At 35.7% G+C, this 21,978-nt stretch overlaps 2 protein-coding genes and 1 long non-coding RNA gene across 3 annotated transcripts; all 3 read left to right on the forward strand.

Moving 5' to 3' along the window:
- Positions 1-9,022: 9,022 nt before the first annotated feature.
- LOC145691769 (uncharacterized) lies at positions 9,023-14,660 on the forward strand. Its single transcript, XR_014132542.1, has 3 exons — positions 9,023-9,131; positions 12,144-12,500; positions 14,539-14,660. It is a non-coding gene; the product is annotated as an uncharacterized LOC145691769 (long non-coding RNA).
- Positions 14,661-16,151: 1,491 nt separating this feature from the next.
- LOC145692170 (zinc finger MYM-type protein 1-like) lies at positions 16,152-17,417 on the forward strand. The gene has a single exon (XM_081767469.1). The coding sequence runs from the start codon at positions 16,152-16,154 to the stop codon at positions 17,415-17,417; it is 1,266 nt and encodes a 421-aa protein (XP_081623595.1).
- Positions 17,418-20,501: 3,084 nt separating this feature from the next.
- LOC145692171 (uncharacterized) lies at positions 20,502-21,974 on the forward strand. Its single transcript, XM_081767470.1, has one exon. The coding sequence runs from the start codon at positions 20,502-20,504 to the stop codon at positions 21,972-21,974; it is 1,473 nt and encodes a 490-aa protein (XP_081623596.1).
- Positions 21,975-21,978: the final 4 nt, after the last annotated feature.

Genomic DNA, 21,978 nt, shown 5'->3' on the forward strand with positions numbered 1-21,978 from the left:
GGAAGCGTTCTAGAACACGTTACGTATGGTGTTACGCCTTTCTGGGTCGAAACATAGGGTGTGATACGTCATAACTTAAAACTAAAGAATTTTTTGTTAGGCCTATTTTTATTATTTTTTGAGTTACTTACTTTTGCACCTATAACAAAAATTCCCTTTTTCTCGATTTTCCCGCTCAGATACTCGACGGAGACATGCGAATGGAAAACGTTTCAAAGGCTGTTCTATTCTTAAGAGAATGAGGTACGAACCATAATGCTAATGTAAATAAGGATGTCTCAGGAAAATTTTACCTGAGATCTTGTTTTAAACGGGAATTTATGGTACTGTGGGCATATTATTTTTTGGCGGGCTTACTTTTGCACCTAGAAGATCGATATTTTGCACATACATTCAGTGTACTCCTTAGTATTCTACAGATATATTTCAGATCTCTGCGGTGCCCCAAGTTGTGTTCAAACGGGTAAAAAGGTTTTAAAAAGGGATATTTTAATAAATCTCTTTATCGAGATTTTCTCGCCTCAGATACATGATGAAGACATGTGATTGGTAACGTTAGAAAGTACTTTCCATTCTGAAGAAAATGAGGTACGAACCATGATCCTAGGGTAAATAGGGATGTCTTAGAAAATTTCCCGTTTTTGCGGGAATTTGGGGTATTGTGGGGATATTCTTAGCACATGTGTTAATATATATATATTTACCTTACTGTTCTAAATAGAAGCTTGAAATTTTGTAGAGATATTCACTATGCCCTTAACATTTTTCAGTTGATTTTGAGATTTGTGTGTTAACACAGGGGGGGGAGGGGTCCAGAAATGCTAAAAAAGGGATATTTTAACAAAAATTCCATTTTTTGCAATTTTTCCCGCCTCAGATACATGACGGAAACATATGAATGGTACCGTTTGAAAGACTGTTCTATTCTGATGAGAATGAAGTGTAAAACATGACCCTAGGATGTCTCAGAAAATTTTTATATTACATCCGAATCTTTTTGAGTCATCTGGGCCACTGTGGGGATGTTCTTAGCTGATTGGTAGTTTGTTTCTCCCATCCTTACTATTCAAGATAGAAGCTTGAAATTTTGTACACACGTTTCGTACACCATTTAGTATTTTTTAGTTTATTTTGAGATCTGTGTGTTAACACAGGGTGTTCCGGAGGGACCCAAAATAGAAAAAAAGGATTTTTTTTCTACCAAAAGCCTTATTTTCCCCCTCAAACTTTCCGTTTCAGGGACATGATAGGGAAATGTGAATGGTGCCGTTTTAACACAGCGTATAATAAGGAAAGGAAATTTCAAATGTAATTTCTGGTATCATTATCAGGTTAACTTTTCAGAGGTTAACAGGATTTTCCACTAGTGTTATGTTCTTCTAATGAATTCAATTTGATTATGAGATTTAAACTGACTGTTACTTCATTTTTAATTAAAATTCGTAGTTTCATGAATGGGAAATGAAAGAAACATAACTCAGCATGTCAGAAGGCTACTGATGATGTGTCAGTAGAGACAAGAGACACACGTACTAGAAAACATGCTACAGGCTAAACAAAGTAACGTCTTAGTTACTGTTCCATTTTCAGCTTTTTTTTTCTTTCTTTTTTAAGAACATGCGTCGTGTACTTACGTAACATCCTATATTACTGAGAAAGTAAACCTGATAGCGAAATTCTGATTTCAGATTTGAATTTAACATGGTAAATTACTATAGACCTACAGACTTTTATCCCAGAAATATAACGTTTTTAGAATATTGTAATTATACATCACAAGAACAGTTTTCATATTTTTGTACCTAATTTGAAACGTCCACGTATTTGTCCGTTTGCAAAATATATCTTTAATAATTAAAAACAGGAAAATGTAAGTGAACAATTCTTTCAGATGATTTTAAAATGAAACTTTGGATGTCTTCCCGTTTGGCCATTTCCCGTTTCGCCTTGTGCCTGTTTTCATTACTTCAGGCTATGATGCTAAGATAGTATATGCTAAGTTGATTGTAAGGCGAAACAGGAATTCCCCTTTGCCCTTTCCATTTCGCCTTACACCAGCGAAGGGGATTTTCAAGTTATGATAGGGAAATTTAGTGTCATTTTGGAAAACATTTGTAATGCTAGTACTATTTACGTTTGAACGAACAGAATAGCGTATAATCAAAGCAAGTATTCAGAATTTTGTGTTATCTGCGTCACTGTTTAAAAAATTGCTCATGTAGCCTCGTATTGTACCTCACATATGAAGAAGAGAGCGGCGGAAGAACGAACATCAACAATTACTAAGACATATAGGTAAGTATATATAATAGTTGTAATAAGGTATAAGTAATTTTGACACTGAAGCTTCTCTGCATGTTTCTAATATTTACTCGTGCAACTTTTCCAAAAGTTATTTTAGAACTTTAGATGTGGAACTTTTCTTAAATGGCATCCTAGCTAGTACACAAATACATAGTCCATTTTTTTAAATTTATAGTGTAACACAATTAACTGGTCGTATTTAAGCAATATTCCGTCTGTCTTTACTTTCTAGAAGGAAAGTACGACTTTTTTTTTTTCTGTTGATGTTAAAATGAATTTATTTTCTTCTCTCCAGGAAGAAGATTGCTAAGGGAAATTACTGTGGTGAAACTGCATCTGTTGTCCCTATTTTTGGTGCCGTTAAACACTCTCTATATAACGTACGAGCATGAACCGGGCACCACTATCTCAAAGATTGAATAAATTGAATGTGGAAGGATCGTGGAGCGAAACGCAGGACGGCAAAAACTTTTATTGGGGGATGAAGGCGATGACACCAGTAGAATTCTTGTAAGTTATATTTTAGTAATCAAGAAAATAGTTTATCATTTCTTACGTTCTTCTTGTTTCTTTTTTCTTTTTTCTTTTCTTTTCTTTTTTCTTTTCTTTTCTTTTTTCTTGATTCTTTTTTTTTTTGAAATCGTGAAAATCTGTTATGACAATAGTAATAGGAGTAAGAATATTAATATTAAAGCATTTTCTTTAGAATGTCTGTGTTGTTTATTCTAGTCTTTCTATCTTCAACAGGTTTTCGGCACTATTGGAACTTTGAAAATTATGTGTCAGTGCGACAGGATTGTAATGGAGGGACACTTAAGACTGTACCTCTCCTTTTCTCCCAAATGTACATCCTGCACGGAAAATATTTCGGCCAGGTATTTGTTCTCCTCTTCTGCATATTGCCCAGTAAAAAGCAAGAGACACATGTAAGATTACTGGAGATAATCATGGAAGAAGCTGAGAAATTTGGACTGCGTTTTAAATTGAAAGACGTTTCTATTGATCTTAAGAAAGTAGCAATAAATGCTATAAATAAAGTATTTCCTGGTTAAAATCACAGGATGTTCCTTCCACTTCTCTCAATCTGTTTGGAGGAAGGTTCAGCAGTTAGAACTTTCTCAATTGCACAAAGAGAACACTGAAGTAAAAAGATGGATTCGACATGCAGCAGCACAGCCTCTGGTACCAACTTCCCATTTAGATGTAGTGTTTGTACGTTTGCAAGAAGATGCGCCTGACGTTCTATGAAGGAGGAGTTTCATGATTATCTTATAGACACTTGGCTGGATGATGGTGACACGTTATTTTCTCTGTAAGTATGTTTTCTTTCCTACATAAATAGATGGCGTTTAGTGCAAAAAATTAATGATTGTTTTTTATTATTAAATCATTAAGCTATCCCCAGCACTCTACAGTATAGCATTTTTTCCATTAACACCTAATGTAAAGTGTAATATAGATTTTCTTGCGACGTGCATGTATTGAAGATTCTACATTCACTGATTTGTAAATTATCAAAAGAACACATTCTTTTGCTTTGCAAAAGAAATAAATTAGGTTCACCCAAAATTTTGTCATCGACTTTCCAACGTAGATTCTCCTGCAATCCTTTGAATTTTTAATGTGCTAATGATGTATTGTTACCTATTTGCAGTGACTTGTGGAATCACTTTGAAAACGATCAAGAACAAGTGACTAACAATGCAAGACAGTGGCACGTCAAATTACGAAGAAAGGCATCAAGGGATCACTTAGACATACATTCTTTCATTGAATTAATGGAAGACAGGCAACGTGAAAATGAAAGATTTGCGAGTACTTCTTCAAGTGGTTATCAGAAAACACACTTAGAAAGCTAAGGTAGAAACGGTTTGACGACAGGATTCACCGCCTAAAAGATAGACTTAAGAACAGTGAAATTGATGTAATTTCATATACTGATGCTGTTTCATATTATATCCACATAGAAACTTGATATGCTATTTCGGGTGTGATAATAAAATTTATGTTCTAAGATATTTGAGTTTAATTTGTCTGAAATAGAAGAGACGTTGCAGTTGAGAATAAGATAAAACCCTCTTTGTTACAGAAACAGAGTGAAAATTCCCTTGTATGTTATAAGGTCAAGCAGGAAAAGGCCAAATGGAAATTCCCCTTCCGCCTTAAGATAACATCCTTATCAGTTGTATGGCAAAATGTTTTGAGGGCATAACGCGAACGGCATAAATTAGTATACTAAAATATATTATAAAAAGCGATAGAAAGATTCAGAGAACATAGACATACAAAGTTTGATTGATAATCTGAGTTGGTAGTTTCCACTTTTTTTTTTTTACTTTGTAATGCTTTGTGTTTCCCATCGCTAGATTTGCTATCGGTACGATTTTTCTAACATTGACCCATGTTCTTTTATTTCACCAAAGATAATTTGGGATTTTAGCTTTAGTGAAAATGGCAAAACTGCTCTTGTAGAGCAACCTGTAAAAAAAAGCTATGTACCTAGGTATAATAAATTGAGTTCTTTTCCTTTTTTGACTTGTAAGATATACTATTTGAAGGCCTTATTTTTGTAACTATTTTCTCATAATGGTTGTGACATAGTTTAGATGGATCTCATAAATTGAGTGGCCTAAATTGTATATTGCACATCTGATATACAGGGTTGTCAAGGGTGTGAAAACGATGGAATAAATTTACAACACTACCAAAACTATGAAATCGAGGTTTATTAGTGTGATGCATGACAGAGTGAAAATATTCCACTTTACATGAGAGCCTCTGCGACCATTTTGGAAGGTATCATACTGGATTTTAATTAATTCAGTGAAATGGGAACTTTACGATCCGATACTATTGTTGAAATAAGGTGTGATTTCGTAACGATATTATGGTAGTTTCCTCTCTGCTTGTTTGCATCCTGAACAAAATTATGATCATAAATTTACAATGACAAGTTTTTGTATCTAGACCTATGTGATCAAAATTTCGTTAACAAAGAATATAGAAAACAATCTTGTTAATGTCTTTAAAAATCACACTTTATTTCAAAAATAGTAGTGTATCATAAAGTCTATATTTCACTTAATTAACTCAAATCCAGTATGACTACTTCCAAAATGGCCGTAGAGGCTCTCATGTAATATGGAATATCTGTACTCTGTCCTGCATTACCCAAAAAGCCTCGATTACATATTTTTAGTAGTGTTTTAAATTTATTTAATCGTTTTCACACCCTTGGAAATCCTGTATATTTAGGGAATATGCAACCAGCGATACCAACCATTATTTCAATTAATGCATGTAAATGCTTCAGTAGGAGACAAAAAAATGCATAACATTTTGTGATTTCAGCAAAACGTTTATCTGCATAATAAATTTTATGCACACAAGTGCATCAATTAACACAGTTTTCATTATGCATTTAGTTGCATCCTTAAAAATTATGCATCTAAACGTTTTGCTGGAGTCACAAAAGTTATGCATTTTTTTGTGTCAACTAACGCGTCTGTGGTTCTGTGTGTACAAATAAATTCAACATACTTTCATTCAGCATTCGCTCCTGAACGAGCAATACATAAAGTAATGCGATTTACTGTAATCATTATGAAGACCTCCAACGTGTCTGCAGTGATCATCTCTGCACACTAAACAATTACCTGTTTCAAGTTATCTGGTAGATATGTTGGAAAAACGTGGTGGAGGCAAATGCTCATATTAGTAAGTGGCACATTCAAGGAGCATCTGATTATTAATTCAGTGACATTTGTGATTAATATGACGCTCACACTTATTTCCAAATTAAAATTTTGAGTTTTTTTTATAAAGATTCATCATCATATTCTTCGCCACCTACGCCCCCTAAGGCGGTACCTTAACAAAATAGAAATCCGATTTCTAAAACGCATACCTTTGTTTTTCTACGAGAATGCCACTTTCCACATTAATTGACCAAAAGCAGTTTCATCCCGTATGTTACTGCTAAGGATATTTTTGACGAACTTTTATGTGAATTTTTGATGGGAGCTGTAGGCTCATATCAATCACTGACACATCGAAGAAACATCGGAATATTAATTCTGTCAAATTTATGATTAGTCTGACGCTCACTGGCATTTCAAGAATAAAATTTGGAAATTATATAAAGATTCACCATCATATGTTTCGCCCACTGTGCTCCCCGCAGGTCGCGCGTTACCAAAATAACATCCAATCCTAAAATACACATAACTCTTTACAACAATAATAACAAATTTCACATTAATGGATCCAAAAATACCTTCTTCTGGTAGTCCCTGCTAAGAATATTTAAGGTGATTTTTTTAATGTGATTTTTAGAAAGGAGAACTGTTGCCCCATATCAGTCACTGGCACATGCAAGGAAAATCGGACTCTTTAATTCTGTGACATTAGTGATTAAGCTGACTATTACTGGAGTTCCAAAATATAAAATTTGGGAATTTGATAACGCTCCGCCCTCCACCCGTCCCTTGCTCCTAAAAGAGGAGAATTACAAAAATAGTGTTCCAGACGATTATACTAACGTTGCGGATGAATTCCCATAGGAAACTGCCGCCGCTGAGTTGGCAACAATACGGAAGGGCCTACGGCTACGCCACCGAGAAGGGGCGGCTCCCTCGGTTCTTGGCGGCAAGACGGAAAAACAAAAAAATTGAAGTCTTTATCAAAGGAAAACTACTGGAAGTAGGATGACGATACATGGTTTAAAATCCTAATTGTATCCTGTACATTATACCACACAAAAATTTCCGAAACATCCGGCAAAGGGTCGGGACGCCGACAGTGACGATATTTAGGAGGGAGTTCGCCGCGGGAACAACACTACTAAATGACTGTATTTCGGTGTAAGCGGGAACCAGGCAGGCGTTCTTCTTTCTGCCAACGCTATGGGAAAAACGTGAAGTTGTGTATCATCCTTGAAAATGGTTGTAAATTGCAAACTGTCTTGTAAAAATATACTACAGTGAAACCTCTCTAAAGCGGACAGCCGCGGGGAATCAAAAATTGTCCGCTATAAAGAGGTGTCCGCCTTCAAGAAGTTTCAGTATTTTTTTATGTAAATTAGTGAGCAAGATAATATACAATTAGAAAAAATATTTTTGCATAAATCACGTATTTACGAATATTACATGCATTATCCTCTGTCATCCAATACTCTATGTTCGAGGCACAACATGGAAATAACATGTTATAGTTCTCTGCACTTTATATTTATCAGTACATCCTTCGTTTTCCGTATAGCGCTTTAATTTGTGGGGTAATTGCAGTCCTGAAGTGTCCTTTTTGAGACAATATGCATACCTGAGGGCAAAAAGTACTAAACTTGTCTTCTGGTTGGTTAGAGACTCCAACGGGACAGTAGCATAATGTGTCATCCCTAACGGCGGGCAACTGTCAATCACTTTTGTGTCTAAAACAGCTTTGGTGGGAGTGGGATGCAAGCAAAGGACATAAGAGTGTTGTTAAACAGAGACGCTTCGCCTGGGTTGCTGAGCAGACAGTTGAGGGGACAAAATGTCACAATGCTTCCTTGGTGATACATGTATGAATTACTAAAAATGTATTTTTACTACACTTTTCAACTTATTTCTAGAGAAAGTGTCCGTAATACGGAGGTAAATAATACCTATAAAAGACAGAAAAGACTGTCCGTGTCCGTACTAGAGAGTGTCCGCTTTAGAGAGGTTTGTCAATATGCTTTTTCCTATTCCAATGTTTGGGGAATACAAAATTTGTCCGTTAAGGGAGGTGTCCGCTTTATAGAGGTGTCCGTTAGTAGAGGTTTCACTGTATAATGAAATCCAATTTTCCTGACATTATTACTATTATTGGCCGTCGGGGAAAGGAGGATTGCCTTAATCGAGCCAACAGTGGTGTTGCGATTCTTCTAACTACCAACTGTCAATGTGGAAATAATTTTCTATATCTCCGTTAAGGAAGCTGGTACATTGGAAATAATTGTACTGAAATGCATAGCGTTCGAATTGGAAGTTACTTGTTACAGGCGGGGAAGGGTTGTCTTCCTTACTCGGCACGCACGCTTCTACCGAAGGCAGTAGCGCAAACTATAGTTCATTTCCCGATTCATTTACAAGAATGTATGGACGGTCATATGTCCGTCGGTCGAACCACTCGTTCCCGACACGTCATGTTGAAAGAACTTTGCTATATCTTCCTGAAGATTAATGTGGTTCGGATTCCACGTTAATCAGTAGGTCCGCGTCTCATATAGCCTCGCTGCTGAACGGGACGTTAAAAACAACTCAACAACAACAACAGCAATCTTCCTGAAGAAATGGAGTTGAAGGGAAAGAAATGTAGTAAAATATGATGCTTTGGAGAAGAAATGTTTCAAAAGGAAATAAGAGTACACTGATGGATTAGAGTTATATTTATCACTATTTACTGTGGTGAAACGAAAGCGACTTTTCACGGTTGGGACGACGATGGTAACTCGTATAATTATCCGCCGCGTGACTGATGTTCACAACGGGCACGTATGTTGCGTATGGCTACGAGCGGAAATATAGTACGTGAATTCGCTACTCCCGGAAAGACATTAATATAACATATATATATATTTTCTACAAAGTTTAAATTATTTACATTATCCATAACTAAAGTATGTCTTCATATAGTGTTACTTCAATCATCATCGTGGCATTTTTTTTTCTTTGTATGCAAACCTTCGGAAGGATATGCCAGAGGCGCCTTTGTTCTTACTGACCCGGATGCGAAGGTGAGCGTCACGCGTCAGTGGTGGAGGACAAGTGGTTGTAATAAAGTGAATTATTTATTGAAGACTTTCTGTAAGTATACTTTATAAAGCTTTTAACTTCAATAATTTGTATAGTTATGGAATAATGTTTATACTATATATATAGGAACTTACAAGTCATGAAATTTGCTTTATAAACGTATGTTTTGAAAGCTTTGACCATCCTGCATGTGAAGAGCAGTTTCATCTTTATCCATTACAATGACGAACTTTTTTTTTTAATGTTAAAAGTGTAAGGCATTTTTATTGAGAACCCTGATCGGCAAGTTTTTACTTTGGTCGTTTCATTCATTTTATTTGATTCTAGGATTCAGTGATTCGGATGTTTTGGATTCGGGGTAAGGGTTCGGCTCTTGAGTATAACCTAGAAGGAGTTGAGCGATTGTAACAAAAGTTTCAGGATTCATTGCTCTTCAGTCTACAATAAAAACGCGAAAAAATAACATTTTCCATTCGAACATGCAAGGGGAAAAAGGGGGCTAAATCCTTAAAAATTGTTCAAATGTAAGAAACTTACAAGTGGAACATCCTGAGAACAGAAATAAGTTTAATACTTATGTTCTTATTTGAAGGGAGCAGAAGGGCATATTTCCCCATAAATCATATGATTAAGCTCTTGATCAATTGGAACGAAACTTGTAGGATTCATAGGTTTCTTGCCTACAATTTAACTGCAAAAAGTAACATTTTCCAATTTGCACATACCAAGGGGGGACGGGGACATGACCCTAAAACGTTGTGCACATGTGATAAAACTTACAAATTTTAATCTCGCTAACGTCCTGAGAACAGAAATAATTTTTGAACTTTTGTTCCTATTAGGAGAGAGTAGAGAAGGCATAGTTCCTATAAGTTCTATCGTTCGGATCTTGGGTCTAGCATAGAAAGAGTTGAGCGATTGGAACCTAAGATGCGTCATTCAGAGATCTTTAGACTTAAAAAAAGCGAAGAAAAAATGATCATGTTAACATACAAAGGGCGGATTAGGGACCGTAGATAAGACACGCAGATAAAAAAATGTCTGCTTTATCCAATCTGGATAATTATTCAGGGTCATGCCCCTCGTCTCTCCCTTGTATGTGAAAATGGAAAATATTACTTCTTCACGTTTTTACTGTAGGTTGGAGGGGTGTGAAGTATGCAAGTACCGTTCCAATCGCTCAACTAGTTCTAGACTAGACCAAAGACTAGACTAGCCGGTTCATATATGATTCATGGGGAAATATGCCCTTTATTTTCCCCCCAAATAAGAACAAACAAAAATTATCTTTGTTCTCAGGACTTTACACAGATTAAAATTTCTAAGGTTTATCCCATCTGGACATTTTTTAAGGTTCGTGCCCCTTGACCTCCCTTTGAATGTGCAAATGGTAAATGCTATTTTTTTCGTGTTTTTCGAATAGGCTGCAGAGCTATCAATCCTGCAAGTTTCATTTTAGTCGTTCAACTCCTTCTAGGCTAGACACAAGAGCTGAACCACAGGATTCTATGGGGGAATATGAAATGCAATGAAATGAAATCTATAAGTTTAACGTCCCACGATAATTCCGGTTAAGCTAAGGGAGACGGTGATGATGAGAGATGAGTGAAATGGTGGATTGAAGAAAGTGGGTGGAAACGAAAGAGCCCCGAGGAAACTCACGAGCACGGTGTTGGTCCACCACAAAGTCCACACGGTACGAGTTCAGATCGAACCAGGAACCCCAAGCACTTGAGGAGAATGCTGTCCCTTGATTCGGGTGACATTATTATTCTGATTGTCTTTCACTGAATGAAAAAAATGAAGAAAAGGTAGAATTCTTCAGAGATGAACTTTTCCAAGATTATGAAGATGAAATGAAATCTTTGCATTTTACGTCCCACGAATATGCCGGCTAGGCTAAAGGAAACGGGAGAACCCCGAGGAGACCCACGCACATGGCTTTTGTCCACCACACAGTTCACTTGGCCTTTTCTAACTGGATGGTCACAAGGGCACCCACACTCAACTCGGGAGTGGGGGTAATTAAATTTGTGTTTGTTATTGAATGATTAAACTTCCATTGTGGTTCCTCAGCATTCTCTAAATATGCTTTGATAATGATTGTTTGGTGGGTCAAAACATTGTAACTGTAGCCACTTTTTTTGTGTAAGTTACTTCGTTTCATGATTACCCAATAATACGTGACAGTGACTTAACTTCTTTGCATCACGTTTAACCATTTCATGAAATGTGTTCACGTAACGTTCGATAGGGATGCTGTTTTTTACTTTTGCATTGAATACACTAAAAACCCATGGAAATGAACGTGTAAGCAGCATAACATAATAAGTATTTTTTTTCTTTTTCCATCACACATGTCCTGTGACTGGAGTGACCTTATTATGTTTTCATAGTAATGCTATAATTGGTTATTTAGGATAAAGTTCAATAGTGATACCTAATATTCCGACTTCATTTCTACGCTATTTTTTACTGTAGCTCCTCAGAACCATAACCTTTGCTAGAAAAATTACTCTCTGCAAAATCTTTGAATCCTAAATATCACAAAAACAAGAAGTTGCGATTACTTTTCAAAATACTAAAAAAAATGTTTATGGCCTTTTGCATACACTTGTAAGCAGAGAATGTAACTAAGCCTATTTTTTATTTAAAGACCTAAGTACGCTGTTCTCTGCTAACCATATAGCTGTAAATGTTACATCAACTAAGCTATAATGCAAATTGTGCCACCCATTGGAAGCAATACTTATATACTAATTCTATATGCTTTTGGTCCATCTTTGCTGGCTACTACTATTTTCTTTGTATTTTGCTCAACTTTGTCGGGATTTTTTTTCTCGAAAAATGTTCGCTCAAAATTTATAAATGAAAGAAAATACAGTCCCACTTCTCATAGCTCTTTACACGATTGTATGTGATTTTAATTTTTCCCCATGTCCACTTTTTAAAATTTTAATTTCAGTTTTTTGGACGTGTCCCCTTTGTAAGAGGACATGCTACGTGACCCTAATACAACCTAATATGTGGCAAGCTCAAATTTTCATCTTTAATCTCTTCCAGTTCGAAAACCCAGGGTCAGACCCAGGAAATTCAGAAGCGAGTGTCTTTCTTCTCGGGCACGATCTGCTCCTGGCTTCCCACCGGTGAAATCTTTAAGCAGTTATACGTCCAGAGTGACAGTTCAGATATATGAAATGGAAATAAGTCAGAAGGCATACTCCAATTTTGCAACAAAGTCTGATAGATGGCCTGAAGACACTGGTGGACAAGTCTTACACCCTTCTGCTTGCACTTGAGGAGAGGAAGCTGCATAGTGAGAGATTGCCCGCTTCTCTTTCACATCTGTCTGTGAGTTACTTCAAAGACCTAAAATACTTGGACTCTCTTTGTTTTGACGAAACCTCGAGAAAGAGATTGGTGAGTATATTCACCTGTTTGTTACGTATATTTCAAGTGAACTTCTAAAGAGTACTCTTAGAAATAACGTTACTTCAGATGATCCATTACGTGGTAATGAGTATGTCAAATGTCCGTAATGTTGTTAATTTTTTCACGGTCTGAATTGCAGTTCGGAATGAGCCATAAATTTGAATGTAATATTTTGCATTTTTTGCTGATATTCCCGAATTACATGCAAACACTGACAACTAGAAAATGAATTGTGTTTGCTATTTACTATCAAAATCTAAAGTATACCAGATAAATAAGGTAGAAGTATTTTTTTTTTTTTTACAATTTTCACCGTGTGATGACGCTCCTCAGTTGGCGGAAGTTCTACTCGTACTTAAAAGTAATTGATTTTCACTATTCACTCTTAAAGTATCAATTTGCTCTTTGCTAAGGAAATGACAAACATTTGCATTTTGTAGTTTGCACTCCAATGCTATGAATCCATTCTCACATTATCCTCATTATCCTTTTACATTACACCTCAAGTTTGTTTTATTCCTTTCATTAGGTTTCCTTCTTCATCAGAGTGGGTGGAAAAAACGTGAAGTCCAGCACTTGCAATGCATTAGCAAAACTACTAACAAATGAGTTAGGCCAAGATATCAACTACATTGGCGCGAATAATAAATTTGGATTTAAAAGCACCAAATTAAATGACGTGATATACAGTAAGTTATCATTGCTTGCACCATGTACGTGTGTATGTCGCAAGTAGAGTTAGTCATTGACGTAGACTACATCAATGTGTGCTGCACTGTAGCGATTTGTAGCTAACACATAGCCGCAAATATATTCTTACCATTGCATCACTGTACGTGCGAAATGACTTTACTTGAAATGCCCATTTTGGGGATGGGGGTTGGGGCAGTATTCGAGTGTATCTCTCGCTAATGACCTTAGTCATGTTCTTTGCTTTGTCGAAAAGTAGAGTATTAACAATCACAAATGTAAGAGTACATATTATAATTTGTGTTATATAAGTGACTTACGTTTCACATACGATGTCTTTTTACTTCATGTCACATGTGTTATTAAGACTTTCTTCAATTTTTTAACCCTCACATTTAACCCTACATAACGTACAACTTCGTACAATAAGTAAAGTATGCATGCCTCATCTAGAATTGAAGGGTAATACATATTAAGAGTTTTGCTTGAGAACGTCTGAAATTGTTATATGTTGAACCACTTTCTATTTCCTTTGTTGGAAATTGTAACACAAGAAACAACAGAAGTAGGGGTCACTGTGACCAGTCAATTTTAGTAGTAGAGTGGATTTAATGACACTAAAAATAATCTCATTTGAATCACTTTACTTCTGTATTAATAATGAGAGTATAAAGAAATTATGAAATGTAATTTTTTAAAATGCAAGTGAACTTTAATATTTTATTCAAAATGTTATTTAAACATTGACTTGTACATCTAATAACAAGAACATCAGCCTGTAACTGAATTTATGGTTATCTGTCTCTCAGTTTGGTAGCTTATTGTTTCTTAAGTACATAGCAACGAACACTGCCAAAGAGCAGTGCTCTCCTTCGTTCAAGTCATGGATCAGGTAATAGTTTCACAACGTTAGTTTCATTAACAATGTCGATGTTAATCTTAATTAACCATCGAATCTTCATATCATCATCTGACCTTCCAAAATTTGTTGTGTATCCCTCACTGGGAGTTCTTAAATATTTCCTACAAAGTGCTTCACTGTCTACTTTGTGCTGTATTTCCTCGTGTTACATAAAGTTTTCTTTACCTTTCATATCACCTGTACTGTCTCTTTCTTTCCCATGTTTGTTTCACAATACATTTATGCATTATTCTGTACTTCGATATTTCCAATATCTCTATTTATCATAAACATACGTTTAACATTCATTTTGCTTTTTTTGTGTGTCGAAGCGTCATTTTACGACCGTGATATTTTTTTTAAAGGTATAGTTGTTATTCATGTAAATTTGTGAATCTCTTCATCACTCAACACATGCTGTTTCTATCTTTCAAGACGCGGTATATGGCTACTTTGGGGACGACAGATGCTCAGAATTTGAGGTCCAAGACACCATCCTTAGATAGCTTAAAGGAAGCTGTTCGGCCGCATTTCATTATTCTTTTGTTTTGTATTTGGCGACACTGGATAATTGATAGTTCTTTATAAGTTTCAACGTGGCGTGTGTGACTGCATAGTGTGTAGTTGCTTATGCAAAGCAATTATTGTATTTAGTTGTGTGTTTACAATATAATAAATAGTATATTGTACAACGAACTCTGTGTTCAAAATAATACAGTCCACGAACCGGATTTTGTTCCGACCGGATTTTGTTCCAGTTGTGCATGTGATGTGCATGGTTTGCGGACTTGTGGCGCAGTATCTTTATTTTGTAGTGCATTGTCAAAGTTGTGCAGAATTATAACAATGGAAGAACTCATAGGCAAGAAAACTGTCCTGAAACGTGAAGTAACAAGGTTAACACATAAAGTGAACGAGAATAAAGACAAGCCTAACTTCAGTATCAAGCTGTATACTGAACGTGCTACGCAATTACATCCCAATTGCACAGAACTCATTACAAAGTTCATTTCTGTGGGTGGTGAAGGTGGGTTTGCAACATATGACGGAGAATTTAATGAAGTGCAAAACAAGTTGGACTCTGTCTTAGAAATTTTGTACAATATACAGTCACCTAATACTGAACTGGTAAATACATCTAATAAACAGTGCACAGATATGAAGTTGCCAGACTTAGAACTTCCTACATTTTGTGGTAGAGTGCAGGATTGGCTATCGTTTCGTGACTTATTTGTTGCTGCTGTTCATAATAACAATCGGTTAGGAAATGCTCAAAAGTTGCAGTATTTGAAGACAGCAGGAGCGTAGCGTGCTATGAGACAATGAGACCCTGTCTACCCTTTCAAAATATTAATATACATTTAACATATTTTGCTCTTAGAAGTCAAATATGAATAATATTTTTTATTTATTTATATTTAAAAAATTGGAAGTTTTAATATTTAAATAATAGCAGTAATATCGTATTAAATTAGTAGGTAACAACTTTTTTTTTTTAATGGCGAAGGAAAAGTTGCATTTCAGTAACTAACAGAAGAATCTGCTTGAAACATGTCTCACAGCAAGTGAAAGAAGTCACAGCAGCACCCTCTAGAAAGCGACGCGCGTCTTCCTGCGGGAAGCTTCACGCCCCTTTAAAAAAGCTCTCAAAGAGACACTTGCTCGAATGGCTCAGACAGTGATACCAATTTTGAGCAATAATACCAAATATAACAAAAATATGTTTATTTTTCTTCTAGATATTTTTTCCTTATTCAAATGTACATTATTAAGGAATCTAAAAAAATAAAAAATCTTATGTAATTTAGCACCAGAATAATCCTTGAAATCCTACCATAATTGGGGTGAAACCTAGCATAAGCGAGGTCCGACTTCTGTCTAATCACAATACTGGAGTAAGAAACATTGGTCCCTCTTTATTTGTGCGGAAGATTTTGTAGGTGATTGTTTTCGTTTTCGTTGTTTGCGATTATAAGTTTAATTTACGTTGTGTTTGTGTGTGTAGGTTTCGTGTGTATGTATAAACGTTTTCGTGTGTACTTTGAATCATGTGTGAACAAACTAATATAGATTTAGTGGATCATCTGCTAATAAATGGCTTTTCAAAATTTTCATATGAAGATAAGTGTGAAGTGAAAAAACAAAGGCTAACTCCAAATTTACTTTTAGTTCAAAAAGATGGCAAGGTGGTGAGGAAATTTCAGTCATCTTGGTATACAAAATACACGTGGTTGACAGGTAGTACTAAAAGAAATAAGCTTTATTGTTTTGTGTGTATTCTCTTTGGGGGAGATTCTGAGTGGAGTGAAAGTGGTATTGAAACCGTGAAGAATTTTGAAAGGAAAGCAACTAAGCACCAATCCTCTCAAAAACACTTAAAAAATACGGAGTGCTTTCATATGCTGGGACGAAATCGAATAGAACATGCTCTGTCAGAATCTTCGCGTCTGGCTACCTTACAATATAATGAAAAAGTATCAAAGAACAGAAGAGTTTTAGGTCGAATTATTGATGCAATTTGTTACTTAGGAAGACAAGAATTAGCGTTTCGTGGCCATCGCGAAGATGAGTTATCTGCAAATAAAGGTAACTATCTAGAGCTCTTAGACTTACTGGCTCAAGAAGAGCAGGAGCTTAGAATGCATTTTCAATCTAACTCTGCTTTCAAAGGAACATCACCAGACATACAAAATGATTTGATTCAATCCATAAACCATGTATTGTTACAAACTATAAAGAAAGAAATAGATCAGACCTATTTTGTTTTCATTCAAGCTGATGACACTACTGATGTTTCTTGCAGAGCTCAATTGAGCATTATATTCCGATATGTAATAAAAGACAGAGTGGAAGAAAGATTTATCGGTTTTTGTGATGTTTCTAAAGACAAAACAGCGGTGGGTTTATCTGACATTATTTTGCATGTTCTGAAGGATTGGGACATAGGAAATAAACTTATATGTCAGACATATGATGGGGCGTCTGTAATGAAAGGTTGCCATACTAGCGTACAAGCACTTGTGAAGCAATTTTATCCATACGCACTTTTCATTCATTGTTATGCACACCAAATGAATCTTGTTTTATTGTATGCATCTAAGCATATAAAAGAAGTAAAGTTCTTCATATGTGACATAAGCACATTTCATACATTTTTTAGTAAGTCTTCTAAACGAAGCGAACTTTTGCGTGATCAAGGTTTCAAACTCCCTCATCACAGTGACACCAGATGGAATTACCATTCTAGAGGAGCGTTAACAATTAAAGCTCATTTTAGAGTTGGAAAGAGCGGTAACCCATGTTATCGAAGATGATGAGTGGGACCCATCATCCGTTGAATATGCTCGTAGTTTAGCAAGAAAATTAAAAAATCCAACGTTTATGTTTCTGCTTTGCTTGTTCAGTAAATTGTTTGCGTTCACCGATAATCTATTTAGGATTCTACAATTAAAAAGTTGTTCCGATATTACATTATGCATCAATGAGGTTCGTTTTGTATTGAAGCAGTTTATGGAAATGAGGTGCGAGGAAACTATTATAGCCTATTGTGAGGAAGCTCGTCAGCTAAACAGTAAAATAAAGTACGAGGAAACGCACTTGAGAAACTTGCGCCGGCTGACATTTGAAATTTTAGACTCATTTACAGCTCAAATGAATGAAAGATTTAAAGATTTTGAGGAAATTACTTTCGTAGAATTGTTAAACGAGAAAAAGTTTCTCGAATATAAAGTTAACTTTCCTCTTAACAAACTGCAACAGTTAATGAAGACATATCCATTCTTAGACGAACAACAACTGAGAAACGAACTTGCTATTCTTTACAGTGACTCTGAAAAGTACCTGTCACCACACGCGTTATTAAAATATCTTCACGAGAATGAGCTACAAAGCATTTATGTGCAATTGACGAAGTTGTTACATTTGACTTTAAGTATTGCTGCTACATCGGCGTCAAGCGAAAGAAGCATGAGCGCTCTTAAACGCGTAAAAACATTTTTAAGGAATTCTATGTCTAATGATAGACTTTCAGCTTTGAGTTTGATGGCCATTGAAAAATCTTTGCTTAAAGATGCTGCAAGTGATCCCTGTTTCAAACAAAAAGTTATTGATGTGTTCGCTGAGAAGAAGGGTCGTCGCATCGAACTATCATACAAGAAAATGTAGGAATTACCAAGGTATGTTGCACGATATATATATATTATTTCTCGGTTTTCCATAGAATATTATGTACTAAGTAAGAATATGTTTCTTTACACTGAGCAGCTAATAATTGATTTTTGTATATGTCGTAAAAATGCAAATAATAATAATAATAGCATAGGTTATTTTTAACAATTGATATTTTTCTGGTGTATATTTATAACTTATCAGCTACTGATAGTAATGCTAGTATCTGTTTGCGTCTATCTAGAGTGTTGAAAAAAATATTGAGATGTCTACCCACTTTGAAAACTTACGCTACGCTACTGGAAGACATCTATATCAGGGGAGCCTGCTGTATTGTTGCAATCTATTTCCATATCTGGTGATAACTATAAAGTAGCATGGGAGTTACTTAAATCAAGATATGAAGACGTGAGGGAGCTAGCAAATCATATTTTGAGCAAGTTCGTTACTCAACCAGCTGTGGAGAATGAGTCATCAGGTGAGTTACGAAGATTGGTTGACAATAGTGTTCAGTGTGTGTGTTAAATTAAATCCTTGGGCCTTCCAGTGGAACATTGGGATGTGATTTTAATTTACCATGTGGGTGAGAAGCTAGATAAGAACACCAGAAAACAATGGGAGCTTTCATTGAAGAAAAAGAAACAAACAACTTTCGACCAGCTGAAAGAGTTCATATTACAACGTGCCAAAGCGTTAGCTGCAGTGAGTGCAAGGTCACCGGCAGACACGTCTGCTTTAAAAACAAACAAAGAAGGCAACACTTTAGTGCATCATTCAAGTCCAATTGTGTCGTGTATCATGTGTAAAAATAACCACAAGCTATATAAGTGTCAAGAGTTCATAAATATGTCAGTGAATGATAGGTATAGTTTTGGGAAAAAGAATTCGCTTTGTTTCAATTGTTTGACCTAAAATTGTTCCGTAAATAAGTGTAATGTGAAGCAGGGTTGCCAGACTTGCAACAAAAAACGTCATACTTTATTGCATTTTGAAAAGAAGGATAAAGCAGATCATGTAAATTGTTCTCATTCTATAAATCAAAAACTAATTTCTCAGGTGTTGTTGTCCACCGCTGGGCTTGTGTATGGCCCGCTCCCCCCAGTTCTTTGTCACCGAAACTGGAAGTCACTACTACTACTACTACTACTACTACTACTATTGCTGTTGCTGCTACTACTACTACTACTATTACTACTACTACTGCTACTACTAATTCTAATACTCCGACTACTACTACTACTACTTATATCAAAAACAGAAACCAACCAACCCCTGCGGGGCTTCTAACCCGTTCCTACTACTATTAGTAGTAGTATTGCTACTAACTACCACTACTACTGCTACTACTACTTATACTAAAGCCTCCTTACCACAAGATTTACATCTTAAATCTTTATATCATGTGATTCCGATTCATTCTGAACTAATATGAACCGTTAGAATCACTATTATTCGTTAAAAATCACTGGGGGGAGCGGGCTATACTCAATCCCACCGCTGTTATAAATATCAAAGATAATGCAAATAAATTGATACAGTTTCGTGCTCTTATCGACTGTGGCAGTGAATTATCGTTTGTAGCTGAACGTTGCGTCCAGAAATTACGCATAAACAAAGAGAAAATAAACATGAGCATATCAGGTGTTACTGGTTCTAACGTTGGAAATTCTCATGCAATAGTTGATTTGTGTTTTCAGTCATTGTACAGTAATAATAATATTCATACTAAAGCAATAGTAGTCCCAAGAATCACAAGTAACTTACCCAGAGTAACTATTCAAAATATAGGTAATTGGGAAATTGTGAAACAAGTAAACTTAGCAGATCCACAGTTTAATAAAAGCTGCCCTATTGATGTGTTGTTAGGTGCAGATGTTTTCCCATTATTGTTGCTCAGTGGGAGACACATAGGTACGAATGGAGCTGCGTCTGCCATTGAAACTGTGTTAGGATGGGTATTGTGTGGTCAGATTAACTTAACGAATAACACATCAAGTGTTCAGTCATATTTTGTTTCTGTTGATCTCAATAAAACATTACAAAGATTTTGGGAAGTAGAAGAGTTGCCAACTGTACAACATTTATATGTTGAAGAGCAAACATGTGAGTAGTATTTTGCTGAAACTTACAAACGTGATGTTGATGGCAAATATATTGTAAAATTGCCTTTTAAAGAAAATGTTGAGCCTCTAGGTGTATCACGGGACACTGCTGTGAAGCGATTATGCCAGATGGAACGTAAGTTACAGAAAGATCCTGATTTATGTAAACAATATTGTGATTTCATGAAGGAGTACTTAGACTTAGGTCACATGGAAAAAAATCCTGATGTAGAACTTGATAAGCTTGTATCTGAATCTTATTATCTGCAGCATCATTGTGTCTTAAATGAAAGTAGTTCTACCACTAAATTGCGGGTTGTATTTGATGGTAGTGCTAAAACTAGCAGTGGAGTATCTCTCAATGACAACTTAATGGTAGGTCCAAAATTACAAGATGATATTATCCCATTAATATTAAGGTTCAGAACTCATCCACTTGCAATGTGTGCTGATATAGCAAAAATGTACAGACAAGTTAAGGTAGATCAAACTGATTCTGATTACCAGAGAATAGTGTGGAGAGAAACCGTCGACAAATCTATTACTGATTTTAGATTGTTAACTGTTACTTATGGAACCAGTTCGGCTCCATATCTGGCTGCAAAGTGCTTACAACAGTTGGCTGTAGATGAAGGTCATTGTTATCCCAGAGCTGCAGAATTAGTCATGAACGATTTCTTTGTTGATAATTTAGTTTCAGGTACAGCTGATAGTAGTGAGGCAATGGTATTGTACTCAGAATTAACAGCATTATTACACAAACGTGGTTTCGAATTAAGAAAATGGTCTACTAACGACATGAATGTGCTAAATAGTATACCTTCTCACTTAAGAGAAACTCAGTCGTTAATTTGTTTTAATGAAGATGAGAATGTAAAAGCTTTAGGTATACAGTGCAATCCATCAAGTGATTCATTTTCATTTTCTATTGTTGTTCCCACTTATAAGTCAGTAATGACAAAACGAATGTTACTATCTGATATTGCAAAATTGTATGATCCGCTTAGTTGGTTATCTCCAGTATCCATTGTTGCAAAATTGTTGCTACAATCATTATGGAAATTAAAAATTGACTGGGATGACGTACTTCCGAATGATATTACTCGCTGGTGGGAAGTATATTGTCAAGAATTGCCATTGCTGAGACAGATTAAGATCAAAAGGTGTATTTCTTCTGAAAATATTGTGAAATATGATCTAATTGGGTTCTTAGATGCTAGTGAAAAGGCGTATGCTGCAGTAGCATATGTACGTTGTATAGATACATCTGGAAATGTGCAAATATACCCGATTGCTACAAAGACCAAAGTTGCCCCTATAAAGCAAATATCAATACCTAGGTTAGAATTGTGTGCTGTAGTGTTGTTATGTAGAATAGTCAATACGGTCATTAAGGCAATGTTAATCAAGTATGAACAGGTTGTCTGTTACACAGATTCTACACTGAAAAAACAGCCTCAAGGTGCGTGTTTGCATGTAACAAAATTCATTAGTTTAACTTATTTTTTATTTCAGAAGAACAAACTTTGTCTGCGATTAACAAATCTGCTTTGTAACACGCAAAAAAGCTGGTTTGTTGAAACGCGACTTTGTTCAGTTTAAACAA

Source organism: Thermobia domestica, chromosome 8, assembly GCF_964235325.1.
Source record: "Thermobia domestica chromosome 8, izTheDome1.hap1.1, whole genome shotgun sequence".
Classification (NCBI taxonomy): domain Eukaryota; kingdom Metazoa; phylum Arthropoda; class Insecta; order Zygentoma; family Lepismatidae; genus Thermobia; species Thermobia domestica.